We start from the raw sequence: 15,767 nt of genomic DNA, 5'->3' as shown, positions 1-15,767 counted from the left end.
GCAAGAAAATTTTGACAAAGGACTCTATAGAGAAAGAGTGAAAAGTACTCGTTAAGACGAAGTTTTATTTTACTAGATAAGCTTAAGAGGTTTTCAGCAAAGAAAACGAAAGGGAAGCATGCTATGGTGACTTAAATACAGTTCCTCTAGTTCACGCTTTAAGAAAAAAAGCAAAGGATTTAACACCTGAACCAATCTAGGGATGTGCTTTCCAAAATGGTGGCCATCCACCATATGTGACTTTAAAAGTGGCTAGGACAAACTGAGGTGTGCTTTAAGTGTAAAATACATGATTACAATACCTAGTACAAAAAAAGTAAAATGCCACCAATTCTTAGAATATTGAAATGACATTTTAGATATACTAGGGTAAAAAACTTTCACTAATTCTTTTTACCTTTTTCAATGTGGTTCCCTCATTTTCACTGGACAGCACTGAATCTCATCTCTTGGTATAATTTCTCACCATCGGCACCATCTTGCTATACTGTCCACCACTTACACAGTAACAGGGTATTACACCTGGGCAACTGCATCCCACTTACATAATGAAGGCCAGTCTGGCTTTACACACACAGTACATTATCTTCTGTGTTACAAAGCCCAGGACAAACTAAACACCACAGACCTGGCCAGACCCAACAGACAAGGTGAACTTAGACAAGAACACTGTTAGTACTTGATGGGGCAATTATGAAAAAAAAAAAAAAGAAGAATATAAACCATATTCTTTTCAGGACACTAGATAAGAGAAAATGAGCCAACAGACCAAGAAATTAAAGAGTATGAAATAGCTAAGCCTCAAGCGTGCTAATAGACTGAAGAAGCTAATGGTGAAGAATGCCAAAGGTAAAAATCACTGCAGAAGTATCAGAAGTGGTAATTAGCCCAGACCATTCTTTTTTTTTTTTTTTTTTTTTTTAAGATTTTATTTATTTATTTGACAGAGAGAGAGAGAGATAGCACATGAGAGTGGGGAGGGTCAGAGGGAGAAGCAGACTCCCCGCTGAGCAGGGAGCCCGATGTGGGACTCGATCCAGGGACTCCAGGATCATGACCTGAGCCGAAGGCAGTCGCTCAACCAACTGAGCCACCCAGGCGCCCTAGCCCAGACCATTCTTATGTAATGAAGGAGTTTGGTTGAAGAGTTACAGGACTTATCCAGTCACTCAGCTAGCTGTTCAGGGCTAGTATTCAAATACGTGTCATAATCAGAGCAGCAAATGCTGCTACCAGCGAAATGAAGGTAAGAAAGATTATCACATCAATTCTTTTCCAAAGTCCCCCTCACAAGGAAACCCTCTGCAACTTTGCTAAGGATACCAACTAAAGATACTAACAAGGTGTTCATATTAGCCACATTCTGTTACAACTCAAATCCTCATGTTTTATTGGATTTGGCTGTAACCAGGCCAGCCTACCAATGTTCTCAGGTCTCCTTAGAATAAAAATGAACCTACTGCATAAACTTTTGTACTTCTTTAGAAGCATGTCCCCCTCCTGGTAACTACTGTTAACCTAGATGTAAAATGGACATGTTCACCCAGAGCAGCAACCCTTTCTCACGGAATTTTCCGTTCGTTGTCCATTTAAATTTTTCGTAAGGTCAAATTTTATTAGAGCAGCTCTTCCCCATACAATGTTTTAGGATACAAATATTCCATTATCTGTACTTTCCAGTAACACAGCCACTAGCCTTAACACTTCAGAAGTGGCTAGTATGACTGAGAGGCTGCATGTAATCACATGTGGCCAGTGGCTGTTACTGATTGGAAAGTACAGGTAAATACTAGACAGCACAGCTTTAGTTAACAGCAAATTAAGTTCCACCCGAGAACCTTCGTTACTGTCCCTTCTACTTAAGAATTCAGGACTTCTGCCTGCTCATCTATTCATATTATTTGAGTGTTTCTTTTCCTGAGTTATTTGTTTCGTATCTAATATTCTGCCTATCCTGTTTACCTTATCATCCCTATTGGAAATCTATTTCCTGAGACTATACAAGTTGGTGGCAAAAGAGAAAGCAAGTAAGAAAGAAAAACATACTTCAAAAAAAAAAAGGCATAATAAAGAAACGCAGCTAAACTTCACAGATTGTAGAGCTCAATGAGGCATTCCATTTCTATCTCTCTGACTGAGTCTCCTCACCTAAAGCTTGTAGTTTAACTCGTCCAAGACAATACTATGCCAGAATTCCATAAATTTTAGGCATAACTTCTCAAATTTAAACGAAGACCCACATCAACTGGCGAATATTAAGATTCAGCTCTGGGGTGGAGACTTTGAGATTTAGCATTTCTCACAAACTGGGTAAGGTCAGTGAACCCTATGCCGTCAGTCCATGGATTTGGATTTGGAATTAGCAAGGCTTTAAACAAGAGACACTTTATGCTTCCTTAAGATTCATTATGTAACATATACATACATAACAAAGCGACACAAATTTAAACAAGAAATTTATTAACAAATATAAACAAATCATTTACTGTTCTTATAAATTTTGCTTTTACATAAGTAATCGATATTATACAAAACATTTACAAGTATATGTACAAGACTCCCACCTGTATGAATCCTCTGGTCCACGTGTATATTATCTCTTATCTATAAGAGAAATCTAAAATGTTAATATTTAAATATTAAAGATTTACATATTTCTTTGTCATTGTTTGTAATTGCAACAATTACCACTAAATGACTCCCAGAGATGGAATAATGTTAGGAACACACACTTGCAATAAAGTGCATTTCAGTCAACCTTATACATTAGTTTTCTTTTTTTAGACAGGTACCCACAGTCCATATGGACTTTTTTTCTGGTCTATTTTGGGGGATCCTGAAGAGGTCTCTTCAGCAGCAGCTTTAGCGGATTTCTGAAGCATTGGCTTTGCTACAGAATTCTGTAAGAGAAGAAATTCTTAAGTCAGCTATGCAAACACATACTTGTACTCAAAATACTTGTTTTACAAAATATACTAAATAATTCCATTAAAGATTAAAACTTGAGACACCATCCAAAAGCAAAGAATGGACCCCATATTTATCACATGATCCAAATTGTAAAGCCTACTTTAAAAACTACTAGGAAAAATCAGACATGTGCAAAGTTTATTACAAAATAATGCATTGAAAGTTTTGTTTTGTTTAAACCCTTGGCTGATTTTAAAATATTCTGATTACAGCGTTTTCTGAGATGTGCTTTCTAAATAATTCAACAAGTATAGGAGGGATGTGTAAAAAAGTAAAACACTGATATCAAAAATGTGAGTATCAGATACAGAGGGAGCCAATATACTGGTCACCTGTAAGAATGGTACAAAAAATTATGAAAGGTTTATTCTATATAAAGTGGCTTAGTAGACCCCAAAGTACCACCACAAAAACAATGAGCCTTCCAACAAAAATAAAAGCCCACATAATAGAATTATGTCCCTAAGTCCAATTTTGAGTAGTCAATGCCTAGATATACTTACGTTAGAGCTAAAAGCTATGCTTTTTTGCTGGGAAGGCTTTTCACTGGGATTTTTAGTTCCATCTTCTGCTTGTCTTTCCAACAGCTAGAACAGGTAAGAGAAAAAATACTTTAAAAAAACCATACCCTTGGTTTACCATACTGTATAAAATGCAGCCCAACCATATATAAATTTAGTTGTAGAGACACAAATCGACTTGGATCTAATCATATACTTAACAGCCTAAACGACATTAGTATTCCAGCTTTCCCCTTAACAAAACTGATTCAATAATCAGCTTAAGACACTCTTCCCCAATAAAATAGTATTATATTCCCCTGGTGCAAATTCAATTAACTCTGAAAGTAAAGTCATACCAGAAAATACCTAGTTTCTAAGAACTAAGGCGTTTGCCAGTTGGAAACCTAATCATCTGAAAAAGCAACCGGACTAAGATCTTGTTCATTACTAAATACTTAAGCAAACCCACACCTGGGTTTGAATGATAGGTTTATCTAGAGAACATTTTTCCTATCTTAACTGATTCTGTCAAACTCATAACTACCTTAAACCTTGAAGGCTATGAATTTTATACTTTAAGACCACAGTGCAATTTTCCAATGCACATCCTGGACATTTCTGGAAAATTATAATAAACTTATCTGCAAGTGAAGCAGGCCTCTTCTTCTGTAATCTCTCAAAACATCTGGAATATATTGCATATATTATGAAAGGGACATCTGTATCACAGATGTCCCACATTACAAAATGTTTAAAAAAAAAATTGTCTTCAGTATCTTATCAAAATAGTACCTATCCCAAATTCTAGCATGCACATGGATCTACCAACAAAAAACTAAACTTTCAGTGTGTGAACATAAACTTCAAATTAGTAAAACCTCTGATGTTTTTGCCCATGTATCAATTACCAACAGATTTTCTTCATCAATGTCTGGAGACCACATTCATGATTTCTATAAGACAGAAATAAAGCAGATAAACTATACTGTATGTTGAATACAGAATTTGTGGGAACATAATGCTGCAAATGAAAACTACAGATAAAACTCTGTAAAGGCTAGTTAGAAAAAGTCGATAGGTACATAGAAATCGCCAAATACCACCTACAACTATGAAAGTAATTAGTACTGTGTCACATGAAAATGAAGATCACTAATCTCCCATTTTCACGAGGGAGAGACCTTCACTAGAGCTGCTATTTTGATCTTAATTATATTTAGGCTTTCCAAGAAGCACTCTAAAATAAATCAAATAAAAATGGCCAATTAGATCTTTCCAACAGTAGCTTTCTGAAGATTTTGTTTGGATAAACCTAGAGTACTTACCTCAAACGTTGCACCACTGTTTGGTACAGCTGTTCCATGGTTCGTCTCTTTAGATGCAAGAACTTTTCTGAGACTAGCCGGCAAGTCAAAGTTAGCTGTCCCTAAAGCTTTTGCTGCATTGGCTTTTGCTATTTCTAACAGCTCCATTCGATCTACAAAAACAAGACAAGACATTCCTTAATCCTGTAGTACATTTCCCCAAAGACTGCCCAATCACAAAACAAGCTTGTATTTTATTTAGATTAACAATAAAGACATTTAAATATTTTATTTTAGTGGGTAAAATACAGCTGGAATCACAAAAACAAAATTCTATACCTCATTTTTTTGCTAAAAAAAGCAAGCAAGCATCCCTAAATAATCTTCAACAACTGGTTTTCAGTTTTCCTTACCAAAGGCCTGAATTTCCTAATTGTTTTCCCTTTCTCTTCAAATGTGTTTCTCTGAACGTATCAAGGTTTTTTTGTAATAGATTTTACATATGGCCCAATCATCACAACTAATGAACCAATGCAGATACAATCCATTTTCAGACTCCTATGAGTTTGAGTTTACATGTCTTTTTCTGTTCTGTGATCTTACCAGCATTAAAATAAATCATCTGTATTAAAATACTGGAACTGCAGCGCCTGGGTGGCCCAATCGGTTAAGCATCTGCCTTCCGCTCAGGTCATGATCCAGGAGTCCCAGAACGAGCCTCCCACAGGGCTCCCTGCTCAGTGGGGAGTCTGCTTCTCCCTCTCCCCCTCACCGCACTCATGCTCTCTCTCTCAAGTAAATAAAATCTTAATAAGTAAAATATTGGAACAAACTCCAGTTGTTCCAGTAACACGGTATTGAGGGAAAAAGTTGATACTCTTCTTCCCGCTCAATAGATAACAAAAGCTTAAGGAATAAACTACTGAGTCACTAGTAATACCTAGAAAGGCTCCACCGAGAAGGGCCAGCCACTAGGAAAAAGGATTTCCTCCACCGCGAGCTGTTTAATACCACAGCCGACTTCTAGACCCCAGGGGAAAAGAACGTCCACTTTAAAACGGGGCACCAAAAAGAGCGCTTTTAGCTGCTCTTAACCTGCTTACGTGTGTCCCTTCCCTCTTTGCTCCCAACGAAACTACTAAGATTACAGGCACCAAAAGCAATGGAAATACCCACACTACACGGCAACTCTGGTCCCCCCGCGCACTCGCGCTGTCGCCAGCCACGTACAAGGATGCGCTGGAAAGGTTCGCGGCAGATGACTCACCTTTCTCACTCAAGCGAAAAGGGGTGGGGCTCCGCGACCTGGTCCGGGCGCTGCCCCTCCATCTTCTGCGTTTCTCCGGGGTCACGGCGCGGCCGAAGCCGTAGTGGCGCCGCCCCCGCGGCAGCGCGTAGGCCCGTCGGTAATACGCGCGTCCCCGCGAGCCGGACCGGCTGCGAGAGCGAGGCCGCCACGGCGACCGGCGGTATCTGTTGGACGCGCCGTAGCGCCTGTCCCGGTACCGGCGGCCGCGGGAGCGCGAGCGGCTGCGCGAGCAGGAGCGCGAGTGGCGCCTGTACTTCCTCTGGTGGCGCCGCCTGGACCAGGACCTGGACCTGCTCCTCCTTCGGGGCCGGCTCCGACTCCGCGACGACGCCCGGCTCGAGCCGCTGGAGCGGGACCGAGAGCTCCCAGAAGACGAGCGGCTCCTGGACGCCGAGGACAGGCGGCTGGACCGGCCCGACCGAGACGTCGAGGGGGACTCCTTGTCCTGCGGCGAGCCGGGCCACAGGTCGTTCACGTACTGAGACATCTCGGCCCGGGCTGCAAACTTCCCTCCGTCTCTCAGGATCCCTACCCGGAAACTAGGCGCCTAAGAACAACCGGGGGGGGGGGGACCGGAAGTGAGTCGCGCGGGCGGGCCCCAAGCCAATAAACTAACCGAGCCGCTCCGACTCCCAGAAGTGGCAATCCCAAAGGCCAGCCTGCCCGCGTCCCCTTCGTGCGTCACCCCCGCCTCACGTACCTGGGACCGACCCCGTCACCAGTAAACTTACCACCACAGGCCGCCAACGCGACACCGAAGGCCAAAGGAAAGGACGAGCAGAGGCCTTCCTTTCCGAAGCTGAAGATGAAGAGAGGCTTTTCAAAGCGGCTCTTGAAAAACCAGATACTCGACCTCTCCCTCCGACCTCCCGACGTCGACGTCCGCAGACGCGCCTAAAATACCAGAAGCTGACGCGCAGAGCATGCGCAGAAACGTTGGAGCGGTGGGCGTGGCTCCCCTCTCGCCCAACCGCCGCCCTTTGTCCTCTCTTCCCGCGCCCCGCCCCGCCCACCTTGCGCAAAGTCCTGGATGCGCATGAGTCATCGTCCCCCGGGGGGGGGGAGCGGGGGTGGACCTGCTGCATCCGGGTATCCGTGGGCATGTTCTTTGTTGAAACTGGTGGAGTGGGGGATTTTCGCGCGACCCTCTGCTGGGCGGGTGCGGACTGGGCCGTTGCCTCCACCCTCTGGGAAGTTGCAGAATCGGGCTGAACCTCCCTGGACCCTTCACGGCCACTTCTTCCTGACCAGTGCCGGGCTGCGGACTTCCCAGGATCTCTGTTAGTGCAGTATTAACTTAGAAAAGGTTGCTTATGCCCATGTTTTGCCTAGTAAAGGTGAAGAAAGTTGGAGACAGAAATGCAAGACACCCACAGTTGATTTATATATAACCAGGGGGTCAGAATGACTGCTGAGAAGTCAAATCCGAGGACTTTGTGCTTGGTGTCGGGGATTAAACAATGGTGACTGTTTTATTTCCGGGGATTTGTAAATGGGATACATTCCGAACATACTTAGGCTTAATAAAGCATGACAATTGCCTTGAAATAACTTTTCTTTGAATGAACTAATCACATCTGTAAATAGTCATTATATGAGCTTCTTTGCAAGTCAAGAGTGGCGGTTTTACTAAAGTTACTTTCTTTGGAGGAGATACAAATAAATTTTTCTCTTACTCATCTTCAGCCCACATCTCCAAACAGGCAAAGAAATGGAGGGGATAAAAACCTTATCACAGAATCTGCACCCACCCACGTAACCTGCCTTGGTACAGTTCGCAGTACCATCCACATCTCTAGGGAAACATCGCGACGGAAATCGTTCTTAAGGAAAGAAATGTTTCTTTAGAAACGTTTTTCTAAGTGGTATCACAAGTAAACTGAGAAGACAGAGTGCACAACTGCCAGGAACTTTTCCTGAAATTTCTCATGAAGCTGTATGAGTGGACAGAAAAATAAAATGAGTTTCAGATTTGAAAAGTGTAAAAAGGATGTGTTGGGGGAAAATAGGATGATGGAGTCTGGAGCTTTCGGTTATTAAAAAGGAAAGGGTGGTACTCTCTGTAAATGGTTCAAAATATCAGTTAAATGTGTTCCTAAAATAAGGTGAGTAGACTTACCTTTCTCCTTTCGCCTTTTCTCCTCTCTTCCTTGGGCATGTTCTTTGTTGAGATCCAAGAGACAGGATCAGAGGAGCTTTCAACCAAGGGGCCCATCTAGAGTGAGCTACAAAGAGGAAAAAGAGCTCTGAGTGATTCTGACATAGAAGACATATTCATTGATCTTATATCACAGTCTACTCCTTATTCCTGGACAGTAGGACAGTGAGTAGAAAAATCCTGGATGTTAACAGAATATTGGAAACAATGGGATCTGTTACCTTGCCCTTGTGCATGATATTGGTATATTTGTATCTAGAATATGTGTAAGTCTACCTGAGTTAAAGTGCAAGAAATGTGTTTCTTTTTTTCTAAGCAATACAGTCTTCTCTGAGTATCTATCCCCTCACTCGATTCAAAATCCAATTTTGCTTATCATTAAAGCATCTTGCACAGAATTTGTAGGCTAATTCAGGTAGAAATGACATCTTTACAAATAGCACATCTTCCCATCCAAAAATGTGACCCTTTTCTACATTTATTTAAAATTGTTTAGGTCCTTCACTCTGATAGGCAGATTAATGGCCCCCAAAGCTGTCCACACCCTAATTCCCAGAACCTGGGAATGTTACCTTACAAAAGGAATTTTGCAGATGTGATTAAAATTAAGGACCTTGTGAAGACATTATCCTGAATTATGGAGGGATGGGGGAGGTAGGCCCAATCCAATCACTGGAGAAATTCAAAGCCTGAGAAGGATGCCACTCCCTGTTGCTGCTTCTGAAGTGTTGAAGGCTATCTGCAAGGGCCTGAGAGGCCTCAAGGAGCTAAGGTCTGCTCCTTGCTGACAGTCACCAAGGTAACGAGATCGCAGTCCTATAACCTCATGGAATTGAATAGTGCCAACACCTGAATGAGCAAGGTGTTGGAGATTCTCCCCTAGTCTCCAAAAGGAACACAGCCCTGCTGACGCCTTGACTTTAACCAATATGAAAGATTTTTTTCACTTGATAGGTAAATTCAACCCATTTACATTTATTGGAGTAACTGCAATGTTGATCTTACAGTATCTTATTTTACTTTGCTTTTTTCACTTTTTCCCATTTTATTTTGCCAGCCTGATCAAGTTTCTCTTTTTTCCCCTCTCTCACTGCCCATTTAGAGGTTCCACAATGCTTCATCATGCCATTAGTGGTTTTATGGTTATTTTTTTATCTCTACCAAATATTTAAGTCTGTTTCTCCTCTCCTCCTGTCTTCTTCCACAAATATTTATAGAATGTTTATTGTATTAGATGCTGTTGGGTAAGTTAAGAAAAATTTAGTGGCCCTTTCCCCTAACAAAATTAAAATTTTTCATTAATTTTAATGACAGCTAATTTTGTAACGAGTGAGGAAATCCAAAGATATACAAAGTAAAAGCTAATAATCCATTCCTTGGAGATATGAAGTCCTCTAAAAGAGGTCCCCGTTATTTTGCCCATATATTAGAAGTAACCAATGTTAACAGTTTAGCAAGTGCCCTGTCATCTTTCTCCAAGCTCTTTCAAATATACAAGCATGTGTAGATTTTTATGAGTATGGACTCATTCTAAAAAAACTGATTTAAAACTTGCTTTTATAACCAATATTATTTGAGATAAATCATCTAGATCTAATTTATGTTTATCAGCTGTATAATATTCCATAGTGTAGAAATACCAGAAATTAATCTTTTTTCCCTTATTGCTTATTCCTGGACAGTCATGTGGTATCCAGTTTTTCCACCACTAAAAACTATGCCTTGGAACCAGTGTTGGATTCTGGAAATGTCAGCAGTTGCAGAGCTCCTTTGAATGCTCCTAATCCATGGTTTCAAGGTCAACAGAGCCATGTTCAGGATACAACCTGGAGCAGCTGATTGCAATTAATACCCCAGCACTATCTGAGGAGTTACCTCCAAGATATGTGACATGGTAGCTCAGGGATAAGTTCAGCTCTCTCAGACCAAGAGACAGGATCAGAGGAGCTTTCAACCAAGGGGCCCACCTAGAGTGAGCTACAAAGAGGAAAAAGAGCTCTGAGTGATTCTGACATAGAAGACATATTCATCGATCTTATATCACAGACAAGTTGATATCAGACATCTCTGTTGTTAGAGCGGCTGTAGAATCGTTAGCTACAGTCACCAGTGCAACAATCAAGGCAAGTAACACAAAGATCAATAAACTCCAGTCTGATGTGACATTCCTGTGTTCCAGTATGTCCCAAGGAACTCCTCCCACTGGTTCAATCATCACCCCATGTGGGTTCATGCTTCCACTGCCTACAGTTATTGAGCTGAGCTATTATTCCTTTTTTTTTTTAAGATTTTATTTATTTATTTGATACAGAGAGAGAGAAAGCACAAGCAGGGGCAGCAGAAGAGGGACAGGGAGAAGCAGGCTTCCCGCGGAGCAGGGAGCCCGATGCGGGGCTCAATCCCAGGACCCTGGGATCATGACCTGAGCTGAAGGCAGACGCTTAACGACTAAGCCACCCAGGCACCCCCAGGCTGTTATTCCTACTGCTCCTCCTGATAACCATTTCTCAGTTTGGTAGCTCTGGCATGGAAATATCAGGCTCACAATGCTATTCAAGAGGCACCCCTCTATATATCAAGCTTAACACATGTTTCCCGCCATGAAGACTTACCACATGAGGATGTTATCTGTAACATCACCATGGAAGCTGCTCTCCTCTGTCCCCACTGCAGCCACCATAGAGAGGTGTTAGGGATTCTGTACTGTCATTTGGCTTTGAAGAAGCCAGGAAAGCAAGTGAGCAGCACACAGATCCAGATGTGTATCTGCCAATATCATTCCTAATAACCCACAAAGGTGCAATTACTGGTGGTGGTATTACAGTATAAGGACAGATCCATGCCTCTACCTAACAAAGAATGTGACATTCATGTCCATGCCTAATGGCCACCCAATTCGCTTGTTTGAGAATTACTCAACCCTGCGAGCAATATAACTCTTCAGTGCACACCTTGCTCACTAGGGTACTCAATCAGACAAGCTGTCTCAGCCACACTCACCTGAATGTCAAAGGAACCGTCATTAACCATATGTGGATTATGTTACACATATTACAAATTCCTTCACAAGGAATTTGACTTCAATGATAGCACAGTAATCGGAGGTAAAATAACTAGACAATGTCAACTGGTCCAGAATGGAAACAGGTGAAGTACTGCACAAGGTTACACTATTGATGCTGTAAGACTTCCTTTTCAAAGGTTAGATGGCATGTAGTCTACTGCATGCCTGCTCCCTCAAGTCTTTCACAGCCTTCAGTTGACCGTGCTTGATTTTTGCTGCCTTCGCTCAGCAACCAAACAATCTCAGGTACTGTCTCAGGAGACTGGGCACTTGTCCGGCCTGTGTAAAGATGAACTATTCTGTCTTTAGCCTAACAACAGATAGCCTCTACTTCAAGGTACAATGCAGTGAAGCCGTGTTTTACCAGCTGGACAGGATCTTATATAGTAATTTGCCTTCCAGAGGCAAAGGATGATACATATCAACTAATCTGACCAATAAAATGTGCCTTGAGTAGTCACCCTGACCATTGCCCTCTTTTTCAGCAACCATTTTGTCAAAGCACATTAATGGGCAAGTTTTTACTGGGAGACATCCATCAGGATCTTATAGCAAGCTCTCGTGCTGGATCCATTGTATTATGCAATTAGACCTAAATCTGATCTCTCTGAAATGTTTTTTTTTTTTAAAGATTTTATTTATTTATTTGACAGAGAGAGACAGAGTGAGAGAGGGAACACAAGCAGGGGGAGGGGAGAGGGAGAAGCAGGCTTCCCACAGAGCAGGGAGCCCGATGCGGGGCTTGATCCCAGGACCCTGGGATCATGACCTGAGCCGAAGGCAGATGCTTAACGACTGAGCCACCCAGGGGTCCCTCCCTTGCATGTTTTGTGCATGATCAGTGCACCCACATGAATAGTACTTTATGGCACATTAGATTACCTTCATTTACTTTCCTCCATCCACAAGACTGGCTTGGAGAGTTAACCTCATGGGCAGCTTGGCTGGGTGAGATTTTAAACCTTGTAAGACTTGCAACTTTGCTAGGAACAAAAGTCACACACAATTTTATTTTTTTTAGATTATTTATTAGGGCGCCTGGGTGGCTCAGTTGGTTAAGCAACTGCCTTCGGCTCAGGTCATGATCCCAGGGTCCTGGGATCGAGTCCCACATCGGGCTCCCGGCTCAGTGGGGAGCCTGCTTCTCCCTCTGACCCTCTCCCCTCTCATGCTGTTTCTCTCTCGCTTGCTCTCTAATAAATAAATAAATAAAATCTTTAAAAAAAATAGATTTATTTATTTATTTTAGAGAGAGAGAGAGAGAGCAGAGGAGGGGAGGGGCAAAGGGAGAGGGAGAGAGAGAATCTCAAGCTGACTCCCTGCTGAATGTGGAGCCTGATGCAGGGCTCCTTCTCACGACCCTGAGATCATGACCTGAGTCAAAACCAAGAGTCAAGAGTGGGACGCTTCACCAACCGAGCCACCCAGGTGCCCCAGTCACATGCCACTTTAAGTGCTGGTACTTTCACTGTTAAATCATAGACTCTCAAAAGTGGAATTGCTGGCACTGAGAAATACATAGAATTGTTGGATCATTATATTGTACACCTGAAACTAGTATAACACTTGAATATATGTTAATTATACTTGGATAAGGAAAAAGAATGAATTTCTTGGTTAAAGGGTCTATATGATTGGGATGCCTGGGTGACTCAGTCGATTAAGCATCTGCCTTCAGCCCAGGTCATGATCCCAGGGTCCTGGGATAGAGCTGGCAGCCTGTTTCTCTCTCTGCCTGCCATTCCCCCTGCTTGTACTCTCTCTCTCTCTCTGACAAATAAATAAAATCTTTGAAAAAACAAAAAAGGGTCTTTGTGATTGAATATATTGCTGTATTATTTCCAAAGAGGTTGTAACAACAATATACGAGAGAACGCCTTTCTGATGCCCTGGATCAGTTCATTTCCCCCATTATAAGTTATCTTATTTTCCTGTGCCTCATATTATTAGCATTTATCACAATCGTAATAATTAGTTTTAATTCATTTTGTATCATTTTCCTGCTAGAACATAAATTACATAAGGACAGCCTTGCTTTTATTGAACCCCAGCATAACATTCCAGACAGTACACTGCATAGAGTACACACTCGGTGTTTATGAATAAACAAATGAACAGAATCTCAAATAAGTCTTGAAGGATGGGCAGAGGGAAAGGAAGGGAACATTCCAGAGAAGGACAAAGGTCTTAGCAAAATCTTAGAAATGGAAATGCCCATTTTATTATTTGGGGACAGAAAATAAGTGAGCTTGACTAGAGCAAAGAGTTTGGGGTGGGGAATTTGGAGGAGACAAAACTGGAGATGCAGAATTAGGGCAGCTTATGATGAGACATAAATGTGAACATCTGCTTCTCAAGCAGCAGGGTCCTAGTTTGTCCGAAATACTGAACTGCCTGCCCTTCCAAAGCTAACTGGATACACTGAGATGGTAAATAGTTTTACTTAATTGGATTGGAAAGAAGAAAATACTTGCAGGATTTGGGGAATAAAATTCAAAAGGCTTTTAGTTTTAATATATGCTCTCCTTAAACAGACACCTAAAACAGCTATGGTACAAAAATGCATAATTTCACACCTTATCATGCACTATAGAATATGACAAAATATTGTCCTTAATGAACATATTGAGCTTCCTTTCTACAACTTCCAGAATCCTCTGTCATGAGGATTTACTAAAGGAATTTTAAACTATTTTTCCTTGACATTCTGCTGAAAAGATTTCAATTAAAACTACAGGAAACAACAGGGCATAGATGACACTGGAAAATAGTAGTTTCTATGGGGTACTGGGAAGGAAAACTGGTAGGCCCAAGAAAACAGTGGGAAAACAGGAGTCAAGATAGGTTTAGACCAGTTAGAATCGTCTTAAAATTGAAATACAATGTACTGGGCACCTGGGTGGCTCAGTCAGTTAAGCACCCAAATTTTGATTTCAGCTCAGGTCATGATCTTGGGGTCTTGAGATTGAGCCCGGCATCCAGCTCTGCACTCATTGTGGAGTCTGCTTGAGATTCTCTCTGTCCCTCCCCCTCAAATAAATATATAAATAAAATCTTTAAAAATTGAAATACAATGTACTTACCAAAACATTCATCCTTTTAAAGTATACAATCCTATGGTTTTTAGTGTATCTACAATGTTGTGGATTCCAGACATTCACTAATTCCAGAACTTTTCATCACCCCGCCAAAAAAATCCCTTACCCATTGGCAATCGTACCTCATTCCCTCTCTCCCCAGTCCCCTGCAACCACAAATCTACTTTCTGTTTGTGTAGATTTGCCTATTATGGACATTTCATAAAATGTGGTCTTTTGTGTCTGGCTTCTGTCACTTAGCATGTTTTCAGCGTTCGTCTATGTTGTAGCAAATATCCATATTTCATTCGTGGCTGAATAATAGTCCATTGTTTGGATATACCACATTTTGTTTATTTTTCATCAGTTGGTGGACATTATGTTGTTTCTACTTTTTTGCTATTATGAATAAAGCTGCTATGAGCACCCATGTACAAGTTTTTGTATGAACATATGTCTTCAGTTCTCTTGGGTACATACTTAAGAGTGGAATTGCTGGGTCATTTGATAATGCTGTGTTTAACTTTCTGTGGGATTGCACCATTTTACATCCCCCCCAGTAATGTATGAGGGTTCCCATTTCTCTACATCCTTGCCAACACCTTATTTTCTCTCTTAATTTTTAATGACAGTGGGTATGAATTTAAAGGCGTTTTGGTGAAAAGAAAAGCAAAGAATTGGGCTGGTGGCTAGAGAAGGTGGTTGGATCAAGCTTTTTTGTTGTTTTTTTTTTGTTTGGAGGTGGGCTATATTATACATAGCATATTTGTATACTGATGGAAATAATCTCGTAGAAAGGGGAAAATGGATGACATGGGAGAGATGTTGGACAGTTGTGGGGTCCATGTAGTAGGAGCAGAAGTGAGGATAGGTCTAGTGAACAAGGGGAGGAGCTGACCTTACATGTGAGCACAGACAATTTATCCAATACAACAGGTGATGCTAGGGTCTGAATGTTCCTGCCCCCTCCATTCATATCCTGAAATATGACCCCCAAAGTGATTGGATTAGGAGGTGGGGCCTTTGGGAGGTGATGAGGTCATGAGCGTGGAGCCCTCCTGATTGGGATTAGTGCTCTTCTAAAAGAGACCCCAGAGAGATCCCTCATCCCCTCCACCATGTGAAGACCCAGTGAGAAGTCAGCAGTCTGCAACCCATGATATGGTCTTCACCAGAACCTGACCATAATGCACCGATCTTGGACTTCCAGCCTTCAGAACCACGAGAAGGAAATTTTTGTTGTTATAAGCCACTGAGTCTGTGGAACTTTGTTATAGCAGCCCAAATGGACTAGGACAAGTGAGAAGACAGAGTGTGAATCCAGGTGAAGGTAGGACAGCTTGGTGGTGAGCACCTGTGGAAGTCCTCTTGTTATTTTTTTT

The 15,767-nt window shown here is 41.8% G+C and overlaps 1 protein-coding gene across 2 annotated transcripts; it reads right to left on the bottom strand.

The window, feature by feature from the left end:
- Nucleotides 1–2,439: 2,439 nt before the first annotated feature.
- Nucleotides 2,440–7,051, bottom strand: RSRP1 (arginine and serine rich protein 1). 2 transcript variants are annotated; one of them, XR_004681761.1, is made up of 5 exons: nucleotides 6,818–7,049; nucleotides 6,045–6,633; nucleotides 4,382–4,950; nucleotides 3,474–4,158; nucleotides 2,440–2,900 (listed from the first exon to the last, which is right to left on the bottom strand). XR_004681761.1 is itself a non-coding variant. In XM_035019454.1 (5 exons), the coding sequence occupies exons 2-5, from the start codon at nucleotides 6,571–6,573 to the stop codon at nucleotides 2,781–2,783; spliced, it is 885 nt and encodes a 294-aa protein (XP_034875345.1). In that variant the 5' UTR covers nucleotides 6,574–6,633; nucleotides 6,818–7,051; the 3' UTR covers nucleotides 2,440–2,780. The 2 variants fall into 2 exon arrangements, 1 of the variants encoding a protein (XP_034875345.1); XM_035019454.1 differs by having other exon boundaries at nucleotides 3,474–3,557; nucleotides 4,799–4,950; nucleotides 6,818–7,051.
- Nucleotides 7,052–15,767: the final 8,716 nt, after the last annotated feature.

Source organism: Mirounga leonina, unplaced genomic scaffold (genome assembly GCF_011800145.1).
Source record: "Mirounga leonina isolate KUSES-001 unplaced genomic scaffold, KU_Mleo_1.0 Mir_173, whole genome shotgun sequence".
Taxonomy (NCBI): Eukaryota; Metazoa; Chordata; class Mammalia; order Carnivora; family Phocidae; genus Mirounga; species Mirounga leonina.
This window is presented reverse-complemented; position numbering and strand designations above follow the sequence as displayed.

Excerpts from the sequence above, each read along its gene's own strand:
- RSRP1 (XM_035019454.1), bottom strand. The coding sequence starts at position 6,573 with ATGTCTCAGTACGTGAACGACCTGTGGCCCGGCTCGCCGCAGGACAAG. Across the intron at positions 4,951-6,044 it reads TTTTCGCTTGAGTGAGAAAG|ATCGAATGGAGCTGTTAGAA; the intron begins GTGAGTCATCTG and ends TTGTTTTTGTAG. Across the intron at positions 3,558-4,798 it reads ACAGTGGTGCAACGTTTGAG|CTGTTGGAAAGACAAGCAGA; the intron begins GTAAGTACTCTA and ends TACCTGTTCTAG.